Source organism: Lampetra planeri, chromosome 81, assembly GCF_965212315.1.
Source record: "Lampetra planeri chromosome 81, kcLamPlan1.2.h2, whole genome shotgun sequence".
NCBI lineage: Eukaryota > Metazoa > Chordata > Hyperoartia > Petromyzontiformes > Petromyzontidae > Lampetra > Lampetra planeri.
Window position 1 is genome coordinate 1 of NC_136185.1, and position 24551 is coordinate 24551.

The window sequence follows — 24551 nt, forward strand, 5'->3', positions numbered from 1 at the left end:
CCCACCAACTCACCCACCAACTCGCTCACCAACTCACTCACCAACTCACTCACCCACTCACCCACCCACCAACTCACCCACCCACTCACCCACCCACCAACTCACTCACCCACTCAACCATGATGGGTACCAGTCCTGTCGTCACGGCGACCCTTTTCTCGGTTGCCAGGGCAACGGCTGTGGTGATGATGACGGAGATGGTGATGATGATGAAGATGGTGATGATGGTGAGGATGGTGAGGAGGGTGAGGAGGGTGAGGAGGGTGAGGAGGATGATGATATGAAGCTAGCGTGGGAGATGTTGGAATTATCCAAAGTCATCTACGGACGGTAAGTGACACACGGAGAGACACACACAGAGACACACGCAGAGACACACAGAGAGACACGGAGACACACACAGAGACACACAGAGACACAGAGAGACACACACAGAGACACGCAGAGACACACGCAGAGACACACGCAGAGACACACACAGAGACACACACACAGAGACACACACAGAGACACACACAGACACACACAGAGACACAGAGACTCACACAGAGACACAGAGACTCACACAGAGACACAGAGACTCACACAGAGACGCACGCAGAGACACACGCAGAGACACACGCAGAGACACACGCAGAGACACACGCAGAGACACACGCAGAGACACACACACAGAGACACACACACAGAGACACACACAGAGACACACACAGAGACACACACAGAGACACAGAGACACACACAGAGACACACACAGAGACACACACAGAGACACACACAGAGACACACACAGAGACACACACAGAGACACACACAGAGACACACACAGAGACACACTCTTCAAATGCAGTCACTCACAATTTGACTTTCTAACCGTGTCTCTCTCCCCGTGTCTCTCTCCCCGTGTCTCTCTCCCCGTGTCTCTCTCCCCGTGTCTCTCTCCGCGTGTCTCTCTCTCTGTGTCTCTCTCCCCGTGTCTCTCTCTCCCCGTGTCTCTCTCCCCGTGTCTCTCTCCCCGTGTCTCTCTCCCCGTGTCTCTCTCCCCGTGTCTCTTTCTCCGTGTCTCTCTCCCCGTGTCTCTCTCCCCGTGTCTCTCTCCCCGTGTCTCTCTCCGCGTGTCTCTCTCCGCGTGTCTCTCTCCCCGTGTCTCTTTCCCCGTGTCTCTCTCCCCGTGTCTCTCTCCCCGTGTCTCTCTCCCCGTGTCTCTCTCCCCGTGTCTCTCTCCCCGTGTCTCTCTCCCCGTGTCTCTCTCCCCGTGTCTCTCTCCCCGTGTCTCTCTCTCCCCGTGTCTCTCTCTCCCCGTGTCTCTCTCTCCCAGTGTCTCTCTCTCTCCCTGTGTCTCTCTCTCCCCGTGTCTCTCTCTCCCCGTGTCTCTCTCCCCGTGTCTCTCTCCCCGTGTCTCTCTCCCCGTGTCTCTCTCCCCGTGTCTCTCTCCCCGTGTCTCTCTCCCCGTGTCTCTCTCCCCGTGTCTCTCTCCCCGTGTCTCTCTCTCCCCGTGTCTCTCTCTCCCCGTGTCTCTCTCCCCGTGTCTCTCTCCCCGTGTCTCTCTCCCCGTGTCTCTCTCTCCCCGTGTCTCTCTCCCCGTGTCTCTCTCCCCGTGTCTCTCTCCCCGTGTCTCTCTCCCCGTGTCTCTCTCCCCGTGTCTCTCTCCCTGTGTCTCTCTCCCCGTGTCTCTCTCTCTCCCCGTGTCTCTCTCCCCGTGTCTCTCTCTCTCCCCGTGTCTCTCTCCCCGTGTCTCTCTCTCTGCAGGCAGACGGGGCGAGAGGCTCAGCTGAATCGTGCCCAAGTCCATTTGAAACTCGGAGAGTTGGGCATGGAGAGAGGTGAGAGAGAGACACGGGGAGAGAGACACGGGGAGACACAGAGAGAGAGACACACAGAGAGAGACACTGGGAGAGAGAGACACGGGGAGATAGAGACACAGAGAGACACACACTCTGTGTCTTTTTGGGTGTCTGTGTCTCTGTGTGTCTGTGTCTCTTTGTCTCCGTGTGTGTCTCTGTGTCTCTGTGTGAGTGGCTGTCTCTGTCTCTCTGTCTCTCTGTGTCTCTGTGTCTCTGTGTCTGAGTGACTTTGTCTCTGTGTCTCTGTGTCTCTGTGTGAGTGGCTGTCTTTGTCTCTCTGTCTCTCTGTGTCTCTGTGTCTGAGTGACTGTGTCTCTGTGTCTCTGTGTCTCTGTGTCTCTTTGTCACCGTGTGTGTCTCTGTGTCTCTGTGTGAGTGGCTGTCTCTGTCTCTCTGTGTCTCTGTGTCTCTGTGTCTGAGTGACTGTGTCTCTGTGTCTCTGTGTGAGTGGCTGTCTCTGTGTCTCTGTGTCTCTGTGTCTCTGTGTGTCTCTGTGTCTCTCTCTCTGTCTCTGTCTCTCTGTGTCTCTGTCTGAGTGACTGTGTCTCTGTCTAAGTGACTGTGTCTCTGTGTCTCTCTAGAGGACTATGCCCAGGCTACGGAGGATCTGTCCATCTGCCTGTCCCTGCAGTCGTCTCTGTGTGTCTCTGTGTGTCTCTGTGAGTGGCTGTCTCTGTGTATCTGTGTCTCTGTGTCTCTGTGTCTGAGTGACTGTGTCTCTGTGTATCTGTGTCTCTGTGTCTCTGTGTCTCACTGTGTCTCTGTGTCTCTCTCTCTCTCTGTGTATCTGTGTCTAAGTGACTGTGTCTCTGTGTCTCTCTAGAGGACTATGCCCAGGCTACGGATGATCTGTCCGTCTGCCTGTCCCTGCAGTCGTCTCTGTGTCTCTGTGTGTCTCTGTGTGTCTCTGTGTGTCTCTGTGTGTCTCTGTGTGTCTCACTGTGTCTCTCTGTGTCTCTGTGTGTGTCTCTCTGTGTCTCTGTGTCTCTCTGTGTCTCTCTGTCTCTGTGTCTAAGTGACTGTGTCTCTGTGTCTCTCTAGAGGACTATGCCCAGGCTACGGAGGATCTGTCCGTCTGCCTGTCCCTGCAGTCGTCTCTGTGTCTCTGTGTCTCCGTGTGTGTCTCTGTGTCTCTGTGTCTCTGTGTGAGTGGCTGTCTCTGTGTCTCTGTGTCTCTGTGTCTCTGTGTCTGAGTGACTGTGTCTCTGTGTCTCTGTGTGAGTGGCTGTCTCTGTCTCTCTGTGTCTCTGTGTCTCTGTGTGTCTCTGTGTGTCTCTCTCTGTCTCTGTGTCTCTGTCTCTCTGTGTCTCTGTCTGAGTGACTGTGTCTCTGTGTGTCTGAGTGACTGTGTCTCTGTGTCTCTCTAGAGGACTATGCCCAGGCTTCGGAGGATCTGTCCGTCTGCCTGTCCCTGCAGTCGTCTCTGTGTCTGTCTCTGTCTCTGTGTGTCTCTGTGTGTCTCTGTGTGTCTCACTGTGTCTCTCTGTGTCTCTGTGTGTGTCTCTCTGTGTCTCTGTGTCTCTCTGTGTCTCTCTGTCTCTGTGTCTAAGTGACTGTGTCTCTGTGTCTCTCTAGAGGACTATGCCCAGGCTACGGAGGATCTGTCCGTCTGCCTGTCCCTGCAGTCGTCTCTGCTCGCGCCGGATGACCGACTCCTTGCGGAGACCCAGTACCAGCTGGGAGTCTCTGCGCTGCTCGCACAGAGACACGGCGTGGCGGTGAAACACTTTTGTCTGGCCAGGGACATCATTAAGTCTCGTCTTGGTGAGACACACAGAGACACACAGAGACACACAGAGACACGGCGTGGCGGTGAAACACTTTTGTCTGGCACGGGACATCATTAAGTCTCGTCTTGGTGAGACACACAGAGACACACAGAGACACACAGAGACACACAGAGACACGGCGTGGCGGTGAAACACTTTTGTCTGGCACGGGACATCATTAAGTCTCGTCTTGGTGAGACACAGAGACACACAGAGACACACAGAGACACACAGAGACACGGCGTGGCGGTGAAACACTTTTGTCTGGCACGGGACATCATTAAGTCTCGTCTTGGTGAGACACAGAGACACACAGAGACACACAGAGACACACAGAGACACGGCGTGGCGGTGAAACACTTTTGTCTGGCACGGGACATCATTAAGTCTCGTCTTGGTGAGACACAGAGACACACAGAGACACACAGAGACACACAGAGACACACAGAGACACACAGAGACACGGCGTGGCGGTGAAACACTTTTGTCTGGCACGGGACATCATTAAGTCTCGTCTTGGTGAGACACAGAGACACACAGAGACACACAGAGAGACACAGAGACACGGCGTGGCGGTGAAACACTTTTTTCTGGCACGGGACATCATTAAGTCTCGTCTTGGTGAGACACAGACACACAGAGACACACAGAGACACACAGAGACACGGCGTGGCGGTGAAACACTTTTGTCTGGCACGGGACATCATTAAGTCTCGTCTTGGTGAGACACACAGAGACACACAGAGACACACAGAGACACACAGAGACACGGCGTGGCGGTGAAACACTTTTGTCTGGCACGGGACATCATTAAGTCTCGTCTTGGTGAGACACACAGAGACACACAGAGACACACAGAGACACACAGAGACACGGCGTGGCGGTGAAACACTTTTGTCTGGCACGGGACATCATTAAGTCTCGTCTTGGTGAGACACAGAGACACACAGAGACACACAGAGAGACACAGAGACACGGCGTGGCGGTGAAACACTTTTGTCTGGCACGGGACATCATTAAGTCTCGTCTTGGTGAGACACAGAGACACACAGAGACACACAGAGAGACACAGAGACACGGCGTGGCGGTGAAACACTTTTGTCTGGCATGGGACATCATTAAGTCTCGTCTTGGTGAGACACAGAGACACACAGAGACACACAGAGAGACACAGAGACACGGCGTGGCGGTGAAACACTTTTGTCTGGCACGGGACATCATTAAGTCTCGTCTTGGTGAGACACAGAGACACACAGAGACACACAGAGAGACACAGAGACACGGCGTGGCGGTGAAACACTTTTGTCTGGCACGGGACATCATTAAGTCTCGTCTTGGTGAGACACAGAGACACACAGAGACACACAGAGAGACACAGAGACACGGCGTGGCGGTGAAACACTTTTGTCTGGCACGGGACATCATTAAGTCTCGTCTTGGTGAGACACAGAGACACACAGAGAGACACAGAGACACGGCGTGGCGGTGAAACACTTTTGTCTGGCACGGGACATCATTAAGTCTCGTCTTGGTGAGACACAGAGACACACAGAGACACACAGAGACACACAGAGACACACAGAGACACACATAGACACAGAGAGACACAGAGAGACACAGAGACACACAGAGACATACAGAGACACACAGAGACACGGCGTGGCGGTGAAACACTTTTGTCTGGCACGGGACATCATTAAGTCTCGTCTTGGTGAGACACAGAGACACACAGAGACACACAGAGACACACAGAGACACACAGAGACACACAGAGACACACAGAGACACACAGAGACACACAGAGAGACACAGAGACACACAGAGACACACAGAGACACACAGAGAGACACAGAGACACACAGAGACACACAGAGACACACAGAGACACACAGAGAGACACAGAGACACACAGAGACACACAGAGACACACAGAGACACACAGAGACACACAGAGACACACAGAGACACACAGAGACACACAGAGACACACAGAGAGACACACAGAGACACACAGAGACACAGAGAGACACAGAGACACACAGAGACACACAGAGACACACAGAGACACACAGAGACACACAGAGAGACACAGAGAGACACAGTGACACACAGAGACACAGAAAGACACACAGACACACAGAGAGACACAGAGACACACAGAGACACACAGAGACACACAGAGACACACAGAGACACACAGAGACACACAGAGACACACAGAGACACGGCGTGGCGGTGAAACACTTTTGTCTGGCACGGGACATCATTAAGTCTCGTCTTGGTGAGACACAGAGACACACAGAGAGACACACAGAGACACACAGAGACACACAGAGAGACACAGAGACACACAGAGACACACAGAGACACACAGAGACACACAGAGACACACAGAGACTCACAGAGAGACACACAGAGACACACAGAGAAACACAGAGACACACACAGAGACACAGAGAGACACAGAGAGACACAGAGAGACACAGAGACACACAGAGACACACAGAGACACACAGAGACACACAGAGAGACACAGTGACACACAGAGACACAGAAAGACACACAGACACACAGAGACACACAGAGACACACAGAGACACACAGAGACACACAGAGACACACAGAGACACACAGAGACACAGAGAGATACAGAGACACACAGAGACACACAGAGAGACACAGTGACACACAGAGACACACAGAGACACAGAGAGACACACAGACACACAGAGAGATACAGAGACACACAGAGACACACAGAGACACACAGAGACACAGAGAGACACAGAGAGACAAAGACACACAGAGACACACAGAGACACACACAGACACACAGAGACACACACAGACACACAGAGACACACAGACTCACAGAGACACACAGAGACACACAGTGAGACACAGAGACACACAGTGAGACACAGAGACACACAGAGACAGTGAGACACAGTGAGACACACAGAGACTCACAGAGACACAGTGAGAGACAGAGACTCACAGAGACACGCAGAGACACACAGAGACACACAGAGACACAGTGAGACTCACAGAGAGACACACAGAGACACAGACACACACAGAGACTCACAGAGACACACAGAGACACACAGACTCAGAGACACACAGAGACACACAGAGAGACACACAGAGACACACAGAGACAGTGAGACTCACAGAGAGACGCAGAGACACACAGAGACACAGTGAGACTCACAGAGAGACACACAGAGACACAGACACACACAGAGACTCACAGAGACTCACAGAGACACACAGAGACACACAGAGACACACAGAGACACACAGACTCACAGAGACACATAGAGACACACAGAGAGACACACAGAGACACACAGAGACACAGTGAGACTCACAGAGAGACACACAGAGACACAGACACACACAGAGACTCACAGAGACACACAGAGACACACAGAGACACACAGAGACACACAGAGACTCACAGAGACACACAGACTCACAGAGACACACAGAGACACACAGAGACTCACAGAGACACACAGAGACCCACAGAGACACACAGAGACACACAGAGACACACAGAGACACACACAGACGCAGTGAGACACAGAGAGACACAGAGACACAGAGTGAGACACACACAGACTCAGTGAGACAGAGACACACAGAGACACACACAGAGACACACAGAGACACACAGTGAGACAGAGAGACACACAGAGAGACACAGTGACACACAGAGAGACACCGACACTGTGTCTCTCTGTGTGTATCTCTGTCTCACTGTGTCTCACTGTGTCACTGTGTGTCTCACTTGTCTCTGTGTCTCTCTGTGTGTGTCTCACTGTGTCACTGTGTCTGTGTCTCTCTGTGTGTGTCTCACTGTGTCTCTGTGTGTCTCACTGTGTGTCTCACTGTGTGTCTCACTGTGTGTCTCACTGTGTGTCTCACTGTGTGTCTCACTGTGTGTCTCACTGTGTGTCTCTGTGTGTCTCTGTGTGTCTCTCTGTGTCTGTGTGTGTCTCACTGTGTGTCTCACTGTGTGTCTGTGTGTGTCTCACTGTGTCTCTGTGAGTCTCACTGTGTGTCTCTGTGTGTCTCTGTGTGTCTCTCTGTGTCTGTGTGTGTCTCTGTCTCTCTCTGTGTGTCTCTGTGTGTCTCTCTGTGTCTGTGTGTGTCTCACTGTGTCTGTCTCTCTCTGTGTGTCTCTGTGTCTCACTGTGTCTCTGTGTGTCTCTGTGTCTCTCTGTGTGTCTCTCTGTGTCTCTGTGTGTCTCTGTGTGTCTCTGTGTGTCTCTCTGTCTCTGTGTGTCTCTGTGTCTCTCTGTGTGTCTCTGTGTGTCTCTCTGTGTCTGTGTGTGTCTCACTGAGTCTGTCTCTCTCTGTGTGTCTCTGTGTGTCTCTGTGTGTCTCACTGTGTCTCACTGTGTCTCTGTGTGTCTCTGTGAGTCTCTCTGTGTGTATCTCTGTCTCACTGTGTCTCACTGTGTCTCTGTGTGTCTTTGTGTCTCTCTGTGTGTCTCACTGTGTCTCACTGTGTCACTGTGTGTCTCACTTGTCTCTGTGTCTCTCTGTGTGTGTCTCACTGTGTCACTGTGTCTGTGTCTCTCTGTGTGTGTCTCACTGTGTCTCTGTGTGTCTCACTGTGTGTCTCACTGTGTGTCTCACTGTGTGTCTCACTGTGTGTCTGTGTGTGTCTCACTGTGTCTCTGTGTGTCTCTGTGTGTCTCTCTGTGTCTGTGTGTGTCTCACTGTGTGTCTCACTGTGTGTCTCACTGTGTGTCTCACTGTGTGTCTCACTGTGTGTCTGTGTGTGTCTCACTGTGTCTCTGTGTGTCTCTGTGTGTCTCTCTGTGTCTGTGTGTGTCTCACTGTGTGTCTCACTGTGTGTCTCACTGTGTGTCTCACTGTGTGTCTCACTGTGTGTCTCACTGTGTGTCTGTGTGTGTCTCACTGTGTCTCTGTGTGTCTCTGTGTGTCTCTCTGTGTCTGTGTGTGTCTCTGTCTCTCTCTGTGTGTCTCTGTGTGTCTCTGTGTCTGTGTGTGTCTCACTGTGTCTGTCTCTCTCTGTGTGTCTCTGTGTCTCTCTGTGTGTCTCTGTGTGTCTCTCTGTGTCTGTGTGTGTCTCACTGAGTCTGTCTCTCTCTGTGTGTCTCTGTGTGTCTCACTGTGTCTCTGTGTGTCTCACTGTGTCTCACTGTGTCTCACTGTGTCTCTGTGTGTCTCTGTGTCTCTCTGTGTGTCTCTCTGTGTCTGTGTGTGTCTCACTGAGTCTGTCTCTCTCTGTGTGTCTCTGTGTGTCTCTCTGTGTCTGTGTGTGTCTCACTGAGTCTGTCTCTCTCTGTGTGTCTCTGTGTGTCTCACTGTGTCTCTGTGTGTCTCACTGTGTCTCACTGTGTCTCACTGTGTCTCTGTGTGTCTCTGTGTCTCTCTGTGTGTCTCTCTGTGTCTGTGTGTGTCTCAGACTCGCTGGGAGAGACGGGTGATGAGAGGGAGCGACGGGATCTGCGTCTCTGTGTGTGTCTCACTGTGTCTGTCTCTCTCTGTGTGTCTCACTGTGTCTGTCTCTCTCTGTGTGTCTTTGTGTCTCTGTGTGTCTCTGTGTGTCTCACTGTCTCTCTGTGTGTCTCTGTGTCTCTCTGTGTGTGTCTCACTGTGTCTCTGTGTGTCTCTGTGTGTCTCACTGTGTCTCACTGTGTCTCTGTGTCTCTCTGTGTGTCTCTGTGTGTCTCTGTGTGTCTCACTGTGTCTCACTGTGTCTCTGTGTCTCTGTGTGTCTCTGTGTGTCTCACTGTGTCTCACTGTGTGTCTGTGTGTCTGTGTGTCTCTGTGTGTCTCTGTGTGTCTCTGTGTGTCTGTGTCTCACTGTGTCTCTGTGTGTCTCTGTGTGTCTCTGTGTGTCTCTGTGTGTCTCTGTGTGTCTCTGTGTGTCTCTGTGTGTCTCTGTGTGTCTCACTGTGTCTCACTGTCTCTGTGTGTCTCTGTGTGTCTCTGTGTGTCTCACTGTGTCTCACTGTGTCTCTGTGTGTCTCTGTGTGTCTCTGTGTGTCTCACTGTGTCTCACTGTGTCTCTGTGTGTCTCTGTGTCTCTCTGTGTGTCTCTGTGTGTCTGTGTGTGTCTCAGACTCGCTGGGAGAGACGGGTGATGAGAGGGAGCGACGGGATCTGCGGCTCCTGCTGCCCGAGTTGGCCGAGAGGATTCAGGATGCTCGTGACAGCGCCACTCACCAGCTCCTCACCACCACCACGGTGACTCACTCACCACCCACTCACCCACTCACCCACTCACCCACTCACTCACCACTCACTCACTCACTCACCCACCCACCCATTCACCCACCCATTCACCCACCCATTCACCCACCCATTCACCCACCCACTCACTCACTCACCCACCCATTCACCCACTCACCCACCCACTCACCCACTCACCCACTCACTCACCCACTCACTCACCCACTCACTCACCCACTCACCCACTCACCCACCCACTCACCCACTCACCCACTCACCTACCCACCCACTCACCCACTCACTCACCCACTCACCCACTCACTCACCCACTCACCCACTCACCCACCCACCCACCCACTCACCCACCCACTCACCCACCCACTCACTCACCCACTCACTCACTCACCCAGCCACTCACCCACTCACTCACCCACTCACCCACTCACCCACTCACTCACCTACTCACCCACCCATTCACCCACTCACTCACCCATTCACCCACCCACTCACTCACTCACCCACCCACTCACTCACCCACTCACCCACTCACCCACCCACCCACTCACTCACCCACTCACCCACTCACCCACTCACTCACCCACCCACTCACCCAATCATTCACCCACTCACCCACTCACCCACCCACCCACTCACCCACTCACCCACCCACTCACTCACGATTCTACGGTGCAGTTCTGAATCTGCTGATTTCCTTCACAGGATAGTGCATCAGCCTTCTCTAAGACTGCTGATGATGATACATCATCATCATCAGCAGCAGCACCAACATCATCATCATCAGCAGCAGCACCAACATCATCATCAGCAGCAGCAGCATCATCATCATCATCAGCAGCAGCAGCATCATCATCATCAGAGGTAATAGCGTGTGTGTGTACGTGTGTGTGTGTCTGTGTGAGTGTCTGTGTGTAAGTGTGTGTACGTGTGTGTGTGTGTGTATCTGTGTGTGTGTCTGTGTGTGTGTGTCTGTGTGTGTGTGTCTGTGTGTGTGTCTGTGTGTGTGTACGTGTGTGTGTGTTCCTGTGTGTGAGTGTCTGTGTGTGTGTGTCTGTGTGTGTCTGTGTGTGTGTGTGTGAGTCTGTGTGTGTGTGTAAGTGTGTCTGTGTGTGTGTGTGTGAGTCTGTGTGTGTGTGTAAGTGTGTCTGTGTGTGTGTGTGTCTGTGTGTGTCTGTGTGTGTCTGTGTGTGTCTGTGTGTGTCTGTGTGTGTCTGTGTGTGTCTGTGTGTGTTTTCTTTAAAACGCCACCACCGTCACTTGGGTCTGTCTCGTTGGTTTCTCCCAGGCTTTTGGCACAAGGCAACCATCAGCAGCAACATCATCATCAGCAGCAGCAGCATCATCATCAGCAGCAGCAGCATCAGCAGCAGCATCATCAGCAGCAGCATCATCATCAGCAGCAGCAGGAGCAACATCAGCAGCAGCATCATCATCATCAGCAACATCATCATCAGCAGCAGCAGCAACATCAGCAGCAGCATCATCATCATCAGCAGGAGCATCATCAGCAGCAGCAGGAGCTGCATCATCAGCAGTAGCATCACCAACATCATCATCAGCAGCAGCATCAGCAGCAAGAGCAGCGCTGTCAGCTTCAGCGCCCGTTGGAGTTTCCAACATTAATCACCTTGTGCGGAGAAAGGTATTACGCCCAGTCACTCGCTCAGTCACTCAGTCACTCACTCAGTCACTCAGTCACTCACTCAGTCACTCACTCAGTCACTCACTCAGTCATCCACCCAGTCACTCACTCACTCAGTCATCCACCCAGTCACTCAGTCAGTCATCCACCCAGTCACTCGCTCGCTCGCTCACCCACTCACTCACTCAGTCACTCAGTCACTCACTCAGTCATCCACCCAGTCACTCACTCAGTCACTCACTCAGTCACTCAGTCACTCAGTCACTCGCTCAGTCACTCACTCAGTCACTCAGTCACTCACTCACTCAGTCACTCGCTCACTCAGTCACTCAGTCACTCAGTCACTCACTCAGTCACTCAGTCATCCACCCAGTCACTCACTCACTCAGTCACTCACTCAGTCACTCACCTACTCACTCACTCACTCACCCACTCACCACTCACTCACCCACCCACTCACTCACCCACTCACTCACCCACTCACCCACCCACTCACTCACCCACTCACTCACCCACTCACCCACTCACCCACTCACCCACTCACCACTCACTCACCCACTCACTCACCCACTCACCCACTCACTCACTCACCCACTCACTCACTCACCCACTCACTCACTCACCCACCCACTCACTCACCTACCCACCCACTCACTACTACTGATGATGATGCTGATGATGATGTAGATTATGATACTACTACTACTACTGATGATGATGATACTATTGATGATGATGTAGATTATGATACTACTACTGATGATGATGATGCTGCTGCTGATGATGCTGCTGATGATGCTGCTGATGATGATGCGGATGATGATGATCATGATGATGCGGATGATGATGATGATGATGCTGATGATGATGCTGATGATGATGTAGATTATGATACTACTACTGATGATGATGATGATGCTGATGATGATGCTGATGATGATGTAGATTATAATACTACTACTACTGATGATGATGCTGCTGATGATGATGATGCTGCTGATGATGATGATGTTGCTGATGATGATGCTGCTGCTGATGATGATGAATTCTAGAACAAGTTGGAGGAATCCGAGACGAGAGATGGAGACAGCGACAAGAAGAGAATCAAACTGCAGAACGGAGACTCGGTGAGACACGCGGAGAGAGACACGGGGAGAGAGACACGGGGAGAGAGACACGGGGAGAGAGACACGGGGAGAGACACGGAGAGAGAGACACGGGGAGAGAGAGACACGGGGAGAGAGACACGGGGAGAGAGAGACACGGGGAGAGAGACACGGGGAGAGAGAGACACGGGGAGAGAGAGACACGGGGAGAGAGACACGGGGAGACACACACACACACAGAGACACACACACACACAGAGACATACAGACACACACACACAGTGGCACACACACACACAGACACACACAGTCACACAGACACACACAGTCACACACACACAGACACACACACACAGACACACACACAGTGACACACACACACAGACACAGACACACACACACAGACACACACACAGACACACACAGACACACACAGACACACACAGACACACACACACAGACACACACACACAGACACACACACACAGACACACACACACAGACACACAGACACACACACACACAGACACACACACACAGACACACACAGACACACACAGTGACACACACAGTGACACACACAGTGACACACACACAGACGCGTGACGTCACCCTCACTGGCCACGTGATGTCGCCCACAGGAAGTGACGTCATCCGCCAAGCAGGAAGCGACCCCCACCTCCGAGGAGTCAAAGTGACGGGGGAGGCGCTAAGGGGGGAGGGGCTGAGGGGGGGGGGGATCTGAGGGGAGGGGCTGGGAGGGGGGAGCTGGGGGGAGGGGAGCTGAGGGGGGGCTGAGGGGGGGGACCCGAGGAGAGGGGCTGAGGGGGAGGGGGGACCTGAGGGGAGGGGCTGAGGGGGAGCTGAGGGGGGACCCGAGGAGAGGGGCTGAGGGGGAGGGGGACCTGAGGGGAGGGGCTGAGGGTGGGGGGGAGCTGAGGGGAGGGGCTGGGGGGGGGGAGGGGGGAGCTGAGGGGGGGCTGAGGGGGGGGAGCTTAGGGGAGGGGTTGAGGGGGAGGGGGACCCGAGGGGAGGGGCTGAGGGGGAGGGGGGGCTGAGGGGGAGGAGGACCCGAGGGGAGGGGCTGAGGGGGAGGGGGGACCTGAGGGGAGGGGCTGAGTGATGGTGACGTGGTGATGGTGGCGTGGTGATGGTGGCGTGGTGATGGTGGCGTGGTGATGGTGGCGTGGTGATGGTGGCGTGGTGATGGTGACGTGGTGGCCACTGGCTGCGACATGAAGTGTTGGAGGCTGGATGTGACCGCTGGTGAGTGGGTGAGCGTTGAAGTGAGCGGGCACCAAGCTCGTTTACTTGCTGCTGTGGAGATACAGACACACAGAGACACATAGAGACACAGAGACACATAGAGACACATAGAGACACATAGAGACACATAGAGACACATAGAGACACACAGAGATACATAGAGACCCACAGAGACACACAGAGACTCACAGAGACTCACAGAGACCCACAGAGACCCACAGAGACTCACAGAGACTCACAGAGACTCACAGAGACACACAGAGACACACAGAGACTCACAGAGACTCACAGACCCACAGAGACTCACAGAGACTCAGAGACCCACAGAGACACACAGAGATACACACAGAGATACACACAGAGATACATAGAGACACACAGAGACACAGATATACATAGAGACCCAAAGAGACACACATAGACTCACAGAGACCCACAGAGATACACAGAGACCCACAGAGACACACAGAGACTCACAGAGACACACAGAGACACACAGAGACACACAGAGACCCACAGAGACTCACAGAGACTCACAGAGACCCACAGAGACCCACAGAGACCCACGCAGAGACACACAGAGACACACAGAGATACAGAGACACACAGAGACCCACAGAGACACACAGAGATACACCTGTGTGTCTCTGTGTGTCTCTATGTGTCTCTGTGGGTCTCTGTGTGTCTCTGTGTCTCTGTGGGTCTCTGTGTGTCTCTGTGAGTCTCTGTGGGTCTCTGGGTGTCTCTGTGAGTCTCTGTGTGTCTCTGTGGGTCTCTGTGGGTCTCTGTGGGTCTCTGGGTGTTTCTATGGGTCTCTGTGTGAGTCTGTGTGTCTCTGTGAGTCTCTGTGTGTCTCTGTGTGTCTCTATGTGTCTCTGTGGGTCTCTGTGTGTCTCTGTGTGTCTCTGTGAGTCTCTGTGGGTCTCTGGGTGTCTCTGTGAGTCTCTGTGGGTCTCTGTGGGTCTCTGTGGGTCTCTGTGGGTCTCTGGGTGTTTCTATGGGTCTCTGTGTGAGTCTGTGTGTCTCTGTGAGTCTCTGTGTGTCTCTGTGTGTCTCTATGGGTCTCTGTGTGTCTATGGGTGTCTCTGTGGGTCTCTGTGTAACAGCTGGCAGAGTGAAACGATGAAGTGTTGGAGCTGAGTGAGTTTAGTTTGAGATTCGCCCACCAAGCGCGGCCAGGCCATTGTCAGCCTCTCACTCGCTCGTGTTTCTAAAAGTCTCCGTCAGTCAGAAGTCGTTTTGTATTCATGATAGCAGTGATGGTGATGATGGTGATGATGGTGGTGGTGGTGGTGATGGTGGTGATGGTGGTGATGGTGGTGATGGTGGTGATGATGGTGGTGGTGATGGTGGTGGTGGTGGTCATGGTAATGATGATGGTGATGATGGTGATGGCGATGTTGGTGATGGTTATAACTGCATAATAAACACCCGGTGCTTTCAGTTTCTAAATTAATCGACAATGCATCAACTTTATTGGGTGGGTGAGTGGGTGAGTGAGTGAGTGAGTGGGTGGGTGAGTGGGTGGGTTAGTGGGTGGGTGAGTGGGTTAGTGGGTGGGTGAGTGAATGGGTGGGTGAGTGGGTGAGTGAGGTGGGTGAGTGGGTGGGTGAGTGAGGTGAGTGAGGTTGGTGAGTGAGGTGGGTGAGTGGGTGAGTGGGTGAGTGTGTGGGTGGGTGGGTGAGTGAGTGAGTGGGTGGGTGGGTGAATGAGTGGGTGAATGAGTGAGTGGGTGGGTGGGTGGGTGAGTGAGTGGGTGGATTGGTGAGTGGGTGGGTGAGTGTGCGTGGGTGAGTGTGCGTGGGTGAGGTAAGAGGTTAGGTGAGTGGGTGGGTGGGTGAATGAGTGAGTGGGTGGGTGGGTGGGTGAATGAGTGGGTGAATGAGTGAGTGGGTGGGTGGGTACATGTGTTGGTGAGTGGGTGAGGTAAGAGTTTAGGTGAGTGGGTGGCTGAGTGGGTTTCAGTTTCATGTATCAGGTTTTACCCCGTGAGCCATTCGGCTCTTGATTCGGGTGCAACAACAACGACACATTTAAAGTTTACTGTACGCAAATTAACACATCCTTTACAAAAACAATGACATCTTCCAGAAGAAGCATTGTTGGTTCATGCTGCGTACAAAAACGTGGAAAAAAAATCTAATTTTGATGTTAAATCAAAATAACAATCATAATACAATATAGATTGCAATTTAAAGCATAACTCTGTACTAGTTTATTTCGGTAAAGTCACGTAGAAGGGAAATAATAAAATAATAAAAATATAAATATATGTAGTGGTGTTAACTACTCGCTGTTCGCAAGCTGTGAGAGTTGGGATCGTAAACAGGGTTTCCCCGCTCGATAAAACGCTCAGGGTCAAATGGGGTGAGGTGGGATCCAAACGCCAGATTGGGAAGGACCAATCGGAGGGTCCCACGAGGTGGCCGGGGATTGGTCAACCCGGCCACGAACAGGTATAAAAGCCAGGGCGCTGAGAGCTCTTGGCCAGTTCTGCTACACGAAGACCCAAGTCGGCTGAAGACATCTAGGACCCTGTACCAAGCCCTCCAGCCCTTACACCATGGGAACCTCATTTGCCAGTAAAAATATGATAATTGTTTGTTTACCCTTCTATCTGGCAACAAAACTGACACTTTTTTTACAAGGAGTCATGTTTGCATAGACCACAATACCTGCGGTCATAATACAAACAAAACACACAACTCTGATAATGTATGTGCACTGTTCTTGAATTTGATTGGTCCACACCCGAGACAGCTTTCCTTAGAGCCTAGTCTCCATTGGTGTTGGACCAGACTGTGTGTCACCAGTGGTCGGGGGAGATAGGTCCTGGATAGGCAGGACCCTGGCTCCCAGCCTTCCCGCCCGTGTGAGGGCGAAGGTCTTGAGCGACCAGAGGGTCGGGGACCTGCCGGGCCAGCGGCGGGTCGGTGTGCCTCCCCTTGATCCCAGCCGGAGGACGCTGGGCTAGCGGGGAGATTTTATAGACGGCAAGTCTGGAGGACGCTGGCCTAGCGGGAGATTGGATAGACGGCAAGTCTGGAGGACGCTGGGCTAGCGGGGAGATTGGATAGACGGCAAGTCAGGAGGACGCTGGGCTAGCGGGGAGATTGGATAGACGGCAAGTCAGGAGGACGCTGGGCTAGCGGGGAGATTGGATAGAAGGCAAGTCTGGAGGACGCTGGCCTAGCGGGAGATTGGATAGATGTCAAGTCTGGAAGACGCTGGGCTAGCGGGGAGATTGGATAGACGGCAGGTCTGGAGGACGCTGGGCTAGTGGGGAGATTGGATAGACGGCAGGTCTGGAGGACGCTGGGCTAGTGGGAAGATTGGATAGACGACAAGTCTGGAGGACGCTGGGCTAGCGGGGAGATTGGATAGACGGCAGGTCTGGAGGACGCTGGGCTAGTGGGGAGATTGGATAGACGGCAAGTCTGGAGGACGCTGGGCTAGTGGGGAGATTGGATAGACGGCAAGTCTGGAGGACGCTGGGCTAGCGGGGAGATTGGATAGACGGCAGGTCTGGAGGACGCTGGGCTAGTGGGGAGATTGGATAGACGGCAAGTCTGGAGGACGCTGGGCTAGTGGGGAGATTGGATAGACGGCAAGTCTGGAGGACGCTGGGCTAGCGGGGAGATTGGATAGACGGCAAGTCCGGAGGATGCTGGGCTAGTGGGAAGATTGGATAGACGGCAAGTCTGGAGGACGCTGGGCTAGCGGGGAGATTGGATAGATGGCAAGTCTGGAGGAAGCTGGGCTAGCGGGGAGATTGGATAGACGGCAAGTCTGGAGGATGCTGGGCTAGTGGGGAGATTGGATAGACGGCAAGTCAGGAGGACGCTGGGCTAGTGGGAAGATTGGATAGACGGCAAGTCTGGAGGACGCTGGGCTAGTGGGAAGATTGGATAGACGGCAAGTCTGGAGGACGCTGGGCTAGCGGGGAGATTGGATAGACGGCAAGTCTGGAGGACGCTGGGCTAGTGGGGAGATTGGATAGACGGCAAGTCTGGAGGACGCTGGGCTAGTGGGAAGATTGGATAGACGGAAAGTCTGGAGGAAGCTGGGCTAGTGGGGAGATTGGATAGACGGCAAGTCAGGAGGATGCTGGGCTAGCGGGGAGATTGGATAGACGGCAAGTCTGGAGGACGCTGGGCTAGCGGGGAGATTGGATAGACGGCAAGTCAGGAGGATGCTGGGCTAGTGGGGAGATTGGATAGACGGCAAGTCTGGAGGATGCTGGGCTAGTGGGGAGATTGGATAGACGGCAAGTCTGGAGGACGCTGGGCTAGCGGGGAGATTGGATAGACGGCAAGTCTGGAGGACGCTGGGCTAGTGGGGAGATTGGATAGACAGCAAGTCCGGAGGACGCTGGGCTAGTGGGGAGATTGGATAGACGGCAAGTCTGGAGGACGCTGTGCTAGCGGGGAGATTGGATAGACGGCAAGTCTGGAGGACGCTGGGATAGCGGGAGATTGAATAGACGGCAAGTCTGGAGGACGCTGGGCTAGCGGGGAGATTGGATAGACGGCAAGTCTGGAGGACGCTGGGCTAGTGGGGAGATTGGATAGACAGCAAGTCTGGAGGACGCTGGGCTAGTGAGGAGATTGGTTAGACGGCAAGTCCTGAGGACGCTGGCCTAGTGGGGAGATTGGATAGACGGCAAGTCCGGAGGACGCTGGGCTAGTGGGAAGATTGGATAGACGGCAAGTCTGGAGGACGCTGGGCTAGCGGGGAGATTGGATAGATGGCAAGTCTGGAGGAAGCTGGGCTAGCGGGTAGATTGGATAGACGGCAAGTCTGGAGGACGCTGGGCTAGTGAGGAGATTGGATAGACAGCAAGTCTGGAGGACGCTGGGCTAGTGGGAAGATTGGATAGACGGCAAGTCTGGAGGACGCTGGGCTAGCGGGGAGATTGGATAGACGGCAAGTCTGGAGGACGCTGGGCTAGTGGGGAGATTGGATAGACGGCAAGTCTGGAGGACGCTGGGCTAGTGGGAAGATTGGATAGACGGCAAGTCTGGAGGAAGCTGGGCTAGTGGGGAGATTGGATAGACGGCAAGTCCGGAGGACGCTGGGCTAGTGGGGAGATTGATAGACGGCAAGTGTGGAGGACGCTGGGCTAGTGGGGAGATTGGATAGACAGCAAGTCTGGAGGACGCTGGGCTAGTGGGGAGATTGATAGACGGCAAGTCTGGAGGACGCTGGGCTAGTGGGGAGATTGGATAGACGGCAAGTCTGGAGGACGCTGGGCTAGTGGGGAGATTGATAGACGGCAAGCCTTGAGGACGCTGGGCTAGTGGGGAGATTGGATAGACAGCAAGTCTGGAGGACGCTGGGCTAGCGGGGAGATTGGATAGACAGCAAGTCCGGAGGACGCTGGGCTAGCGGGGAGATTGGATAGACGGCATGTCCGGAGGACGCTGGGCTAGCGGGAGATTGATAGACGGCAAGTCTGGAGGACGCTGGGCTAGTCGGGAGATTGATAGACGGCAAGTGTGGAGGACGCTGGGCTAGTGGGGAGATTGGATAGACAGCAAGTCTGGAGGACGCTGGGCTAGTGGGGAGATTGATAGACGGCAAGTCTGGAGGACGCTGGGCTAGTGGGGAGATTGGATAGACGGCAAGTCTGGAGGACGCTGGGCTAGTGGGGAGATTGATAGACGGCAAGCCTTGAGGACGCTGGGCTAGTGGGGAGATTGGATAGACAGCAAGTCTGGAGGACGCTGGGCTAGCGGGGAGATTGGATAGACAGCAAGTCCGGAGGACGCTGGGCTAGCGGGGAGATTGGATAGACGGCATGTCCGGAGGACGCTGGGCTAGCGGGAGATTGATAGACGGCAAGTCTGGAGGACGCTGGGCTAGTCGGGAGATTGGATAGATGGCAAGTCCGGAGGACGCTGGGCTAGTGGGGAGATTGGATAGACGGCAAGTCTTGAGGACGCTGGGCTAGCGGGGAGATTGGATAGACGGCAAGTCTGGAGGACGCTGGGCTAGTGGGGAGATTGATAGACGGCAAGTCTGGAGGACGCTGAGCTAGTGGGGAGATTGGATAGACGGCAAGTCTGGAGGACGCTGGGCTAGTGGGAGATTGGATAGACGGCAAGTCTGGAGGACGCTGGGCTAGTGGGGAGATTGGATAGACGGCAAGTCTGGAGGACGCTGGGCTAGTGGGGAGATTGGATAGACGGCAAGTCTGGAGGACGCTGGGCTAGCGGGGAGATTGGATAGACGGCAAGTCTGGAGGACGCTGGGCTAGCGGGGAGATTGATAGACGGCAAGTCCGGAGGACGCTGGGCTAGCGGGGAGATTGATAGACGGCAAGTCTGGAGGACGCTGGGCTAGTGGGGAGATTGGATAGACGGCAAGTCTGGAGGACGCTGGGCTAGTGGGGAGATTGGATAGACGGCAAGTCTGAAGGACGCTGGGCTAGCAGGGAGATTGGATAGACGGCAAGTCTGGAGGACGCTGGGATAGCGGGGAGATTGGATAGACGGCAAGTCTGGAGGACGCTGGGCTGGCGGGGAGATTGGATAGACGGCAAGTCTGGAGGATGCTGGGCTGGCGGGGAGATTGGATAGACGGCAAGTCTGGAGGACGCTGGCCTAGTGGGGAGATTGGATAGACGGCACGTCTGGAGGACGCTGGGCTAGCAGGTAGATTGGATATACGGCAAGTCTGGAGGACGCTGGGCTAGTGGGGAGATTGGATAGACGGCACGTCTGGAGGACGCTGGGCTAGCGGGGAGATTGGATTGACGGCAATTCTAGAGGACGCTGGGCTAGCGGGGAGATTGGATAGACGGCAAGTCTGGAAGACGCTGGGCTAGCAGGGAGATTGGATAGACGGCAAGTCTGAAGGACGCTGGGCTAGCAGGGAGATTGGATAGACGGCAAGTCTGGAAGACGCTGGGCTAGCGGGTAGATTGGATAGACGGCACGTCTGGAGGACGCTGGGCTAGCGGGTAGATTGGATAGACGGCAAGTCTGGAGGACACTGGGCTAGTGGGGAGATTGGATAGACGGCACGTCTGGATGACGCTGGGCTAGCGGGTAGATTGGATAGACGGCAAGTCTGGAGGACGCTGGGCTAGCAGGGAGATTAGATAGACGGCAAGTCTGGAAGACGCTGGGCTAGCAGGGAGATTGGATAGACGGCAAGTCTGGAAGACGCTGGGCTAGCGGGGAGATTGGATAGACCGCAAGTCTGGAGGACGCTGGGCTAGCGGGGAGATTGGATAGACGGCAAGTCTGGATAACGCTGGGCTAGCGGGGAGATTAGATAGACGGCAAGTCTGGAAGACGCTGGGCTGGCAGGGAGATTGGATAGACGGCAAGTCTGGAGGACGCTGGGCTAGCAGGGAGATTAGATAGACGGCAAGTCTGGAAGACGCTGGGCTAGCAGGGAGATTGGATAGACGGCAAGTCTGGAAGACGCTGGGCTAGCGGGGAGATTGGATAGACGGCAAGTCTGGAGGATGCTGGGCTAGCAGGGAGATTGGATAGACGGCAAGTCTGGAGGACGCTGGGGTAGCGGGGAGATTGGATAGACGGCAAGTCTGGAGGATGCTGGGCTAGCGGGGAGATTGGATAGACAGCAAGTCTGGAGGACGCTGGGCTAGCGGGGAGATTGGATAGACGGCAAGTCCGGAGGACGCTGGGCTAGCGGGGAGATTGGATAGACAGCAAGTCTGGAGGACGCTGGGCTAGCGGGGAGATTGTATAGACAGCAAGTCTGGAGGACGCTGGGCTAGCGGGGAGATTGGATAGACGGAAAGTCTGGAGGACGCTTGGCTAGCAGGGAGATTGGATAGACGGCAAGTCCAGAGGACGCTGGGCTAGCGGGGAGATTGGATAGACAGCAAGTCTGGAGGACGCTGGGCTAGTGGGGAGATTGGATAGACAGCAAGTCTGGAGGATGCTGGGCTAGTGGGGAGATTGGATAGACGGCAAGTCCGGAGGACGCTGGGCTAGTGGGGAGATTGGATAGACAGCAAGTCCGGAGGACGCTGGGCTAGCGGGGAGATTGGATAGACGGCAAGTCCGGAGGACGCTGGGCTAGCGGGGAGATTGGATAGACGGCAAGTCTGGAGGACGCTGGGCTAGTGGGGAGATTGATAGACAGCAAGTCTGGAGGACGCTGGGCTAGTGGGGAGATTGGATAGACAGCAAGTCTGGAGGATGCTGGGCTAGTGGGGAGATTGGATAGACGGCAAGTCCGGAGGACGCTGGGCTAGTGGGGAGATTGGATAGACAGCAAGTCCGGAGGACGCTGGGCTAGCGGGGAGATTGGATAGACGGCAAGTCCGGAGGACGCTGGGCTAGCGGGGAGATTGGATAGACGGCAAGTCTGGAGGACGCTGGGCTAGTGGGGAGATTGATAGACGGCAAGTCTGGATGACGCTGAGCTAGTGGGGAGATTGGATAGACGGCAAGTCTGGAGGACGCTGGGCTAGCGGGGAGATTGGATAGACGGCAAGTCTGGAGGACGCTGGGCTAGCGGGGAGATTGATAGACGGCAAGTCCGGAGGACGCTGGGCTAGCGGGGAGATTGATAGACGGCAAGTTTGGAGGACGCTGGGCTAGTGGGGAGATTGGATAGACGGCAAGTCTGGAGGACGCTGGGCTAGTGGGAAGATTGGATAGACGGCAAGTCTGGAGGAAGCTGGGCTAGTGGGGAGATTGGATAGACGGCAAGTCAGGAGGATGCTGGGCTAGCGGGGAGATTGGATAGACGGCAAGTCTGGAGGACGCTGGGCTAGCGGGGAGATTGGATAGACAGCAAGTCCGGAGGACGCTGGGCTAGCGGGGAGATTGGAAAGACGGCAAGTCCGGAGGACGCTGGGCTAGTGGGGAGATTGATAGACGGCAAGTCTGGAGGACGCTGGGCTAGTGGGGAGATTGGATAGACAGCAAGTCTGGAGGACGCTGGGCTAGTGGGGAGATTGATAGACGGCAAGTCTGGAGGACGCTGGGCTAGTGGGGAGATTGGATAGACGGCAAGTCTGGAGGACGCTGGGCTAGTGGGGAGATTGATAGACGGCAAGTCTTGAGGACGCTGGGCTAGTGGGGAGATTGGATAGACAGCAAGTCTGGAGGATGCTGGGCTAGCGGGGAGATTGGATAGACAGCAAGTCCGGAGGACGCTGGGCTAGCGGGGAGATTGGATAGATGGCAAGTCCGGAGGATGCTGGGCTAGCGGGAGATTGATAGACGGCAAGTCTGGAGGACGCTGGGCTAGTCGGGAGATTGGAGAGACGGCAAGTCCGGAGGACGCTGGGCTAGTGGGGAGATTGGATAGACGGCAAGTCTTGAGGACGCTGGGCTAGCGGGGAGATTGGATAGACGGCAAGTCTGGAGGACGCTGGGCTAGCGGGGAGATTGGATAGACGGCAAGTCTGGAGGACGCTGGGCTAGTGGGGAGATTGATAGACTCCAAGTCTGGAGGACGCTGAGCTAGTGGGGAGATTGGATAGACGGCAAGTCTGGAGGACGCTGGGCTAGTGGGAGATTGGATAGACGGCAAGTCTGGAGGACGCTGGGCTAGTGGGGAGATTGGATAGACGGCAAGTCTGGAGGACGCTGGGCTAGTGGGGAGATTGGATAGATGGCAAGTCTGGAGGACGCTGGGCTAGCGGGGAGATTGGATAGACGGCATGTCTGGAGGACGCTGGGCTAGCGGGGAGATTGATAGACGGCAAGTCTGGAGGACGCTGGGCTAGTGGGGAGATTGGATAGACGGCAAGTCTGAAGGACGCTGGTCTAGTGGGGAGATTGGATAGACGGCAAGTCTGGAGGACGCTGGGCTAGCGGGGAGATTGATAGACGGCAAGTCCGGAGGACGCTGGGCTAGCGGGGAGATTGATAGACGGCAAGTCTGGAGGACGATGGGCTAGTGGGGAGATTGGATAGACGGCAAGTCTGGAGGACGCTGGGCTAGTGGGGAGATTGGATAGACGGCAAGTCTGAAGGACGCTGGGCTAGCAGGGAGATTGGATAGACGGCAAGTCTGGAGGACGCTGGGCTAGCGGGGAGATTGGATAGACGGCAAGTCTGGAGGATGCTGGGCTGGCGGGAAGATTGGATAGACGGCAAGTCTGGAGGACGCTGGGCTGGCGGGGAGATTGGATAGACGGCAAGTCTGGAGGACGCTGGCCTAGTGGGGAGATTGGATAGACGGCACGTCTGGAGGACGCTGGGCTAGCAGGTAGATTGGATATACGGCAAGTCTGGATGACGCTGGGCTAGTGGGGAGATTGGATAGACGGCACGTCTGGAGGACGCTGGGCTAGCGGGGAGATTGGATAGACGGCAATTCTAGAGGACGCTGGGCTAGCGGGGAGATTGGATAGACGGCAAGTCTGGAAGACGCTGGGCTAGCAGGGAGATTGGATAGACGGCAAGTCTGGAGGACGCTGGGCTAGTGGGAAGATTGGATAGACGGCAAGTCTAGAGGAAGCTGGGCTAGTGGGGAGATTGGATAGACGGCAAGTCAGGAGGATGCTGGGCTATCGGGGAGATTGGATAGACGGCAAGTCTGGAGGACGCTGGGCTAGCGGGGAGATTGGAAAGACAGCAAGTCCGGAGGACGCTGGGCTAGCGGGGAGATTGGATAGACGGCAAGTCCGGAGGACGCTGGGCTAGTGGGGAGATTGATAGACGGCAAGTTTGGAGGACGCTGGGCTAGTGGG

At 54.7% G+C, this 24551-nt stretch overlaps 1 protein-coding gene across 1 annotated transcript; it reads left to right on the forward strand.

Moving 5' to 3' along the window:
* Nucleotides 1–1813: 1813 nt before the first annotated feature.
* Nucleotides 1814–12585, forward strand: LOC144738280 (uncharacterized). Its single transcript, XM_078621291.1, has 6 exons — nt 1814–1823; nt 3420–3608; nt 5058–5894; nt 9720–9844; nt 10550–11489; nt 12542–12585. Exons 1-5 carry the CDS (start codon nt 1814–1816, stop codon nt 10760–10762), a joined length of 1374 nt encoding a protein of 457 aa, XP_078477417.1. The 3' UTR covers nt 10763–11489; nt 12542–12585.
* Nucleotides 12586–24551: the final 11966 nt, after the last annotated feature.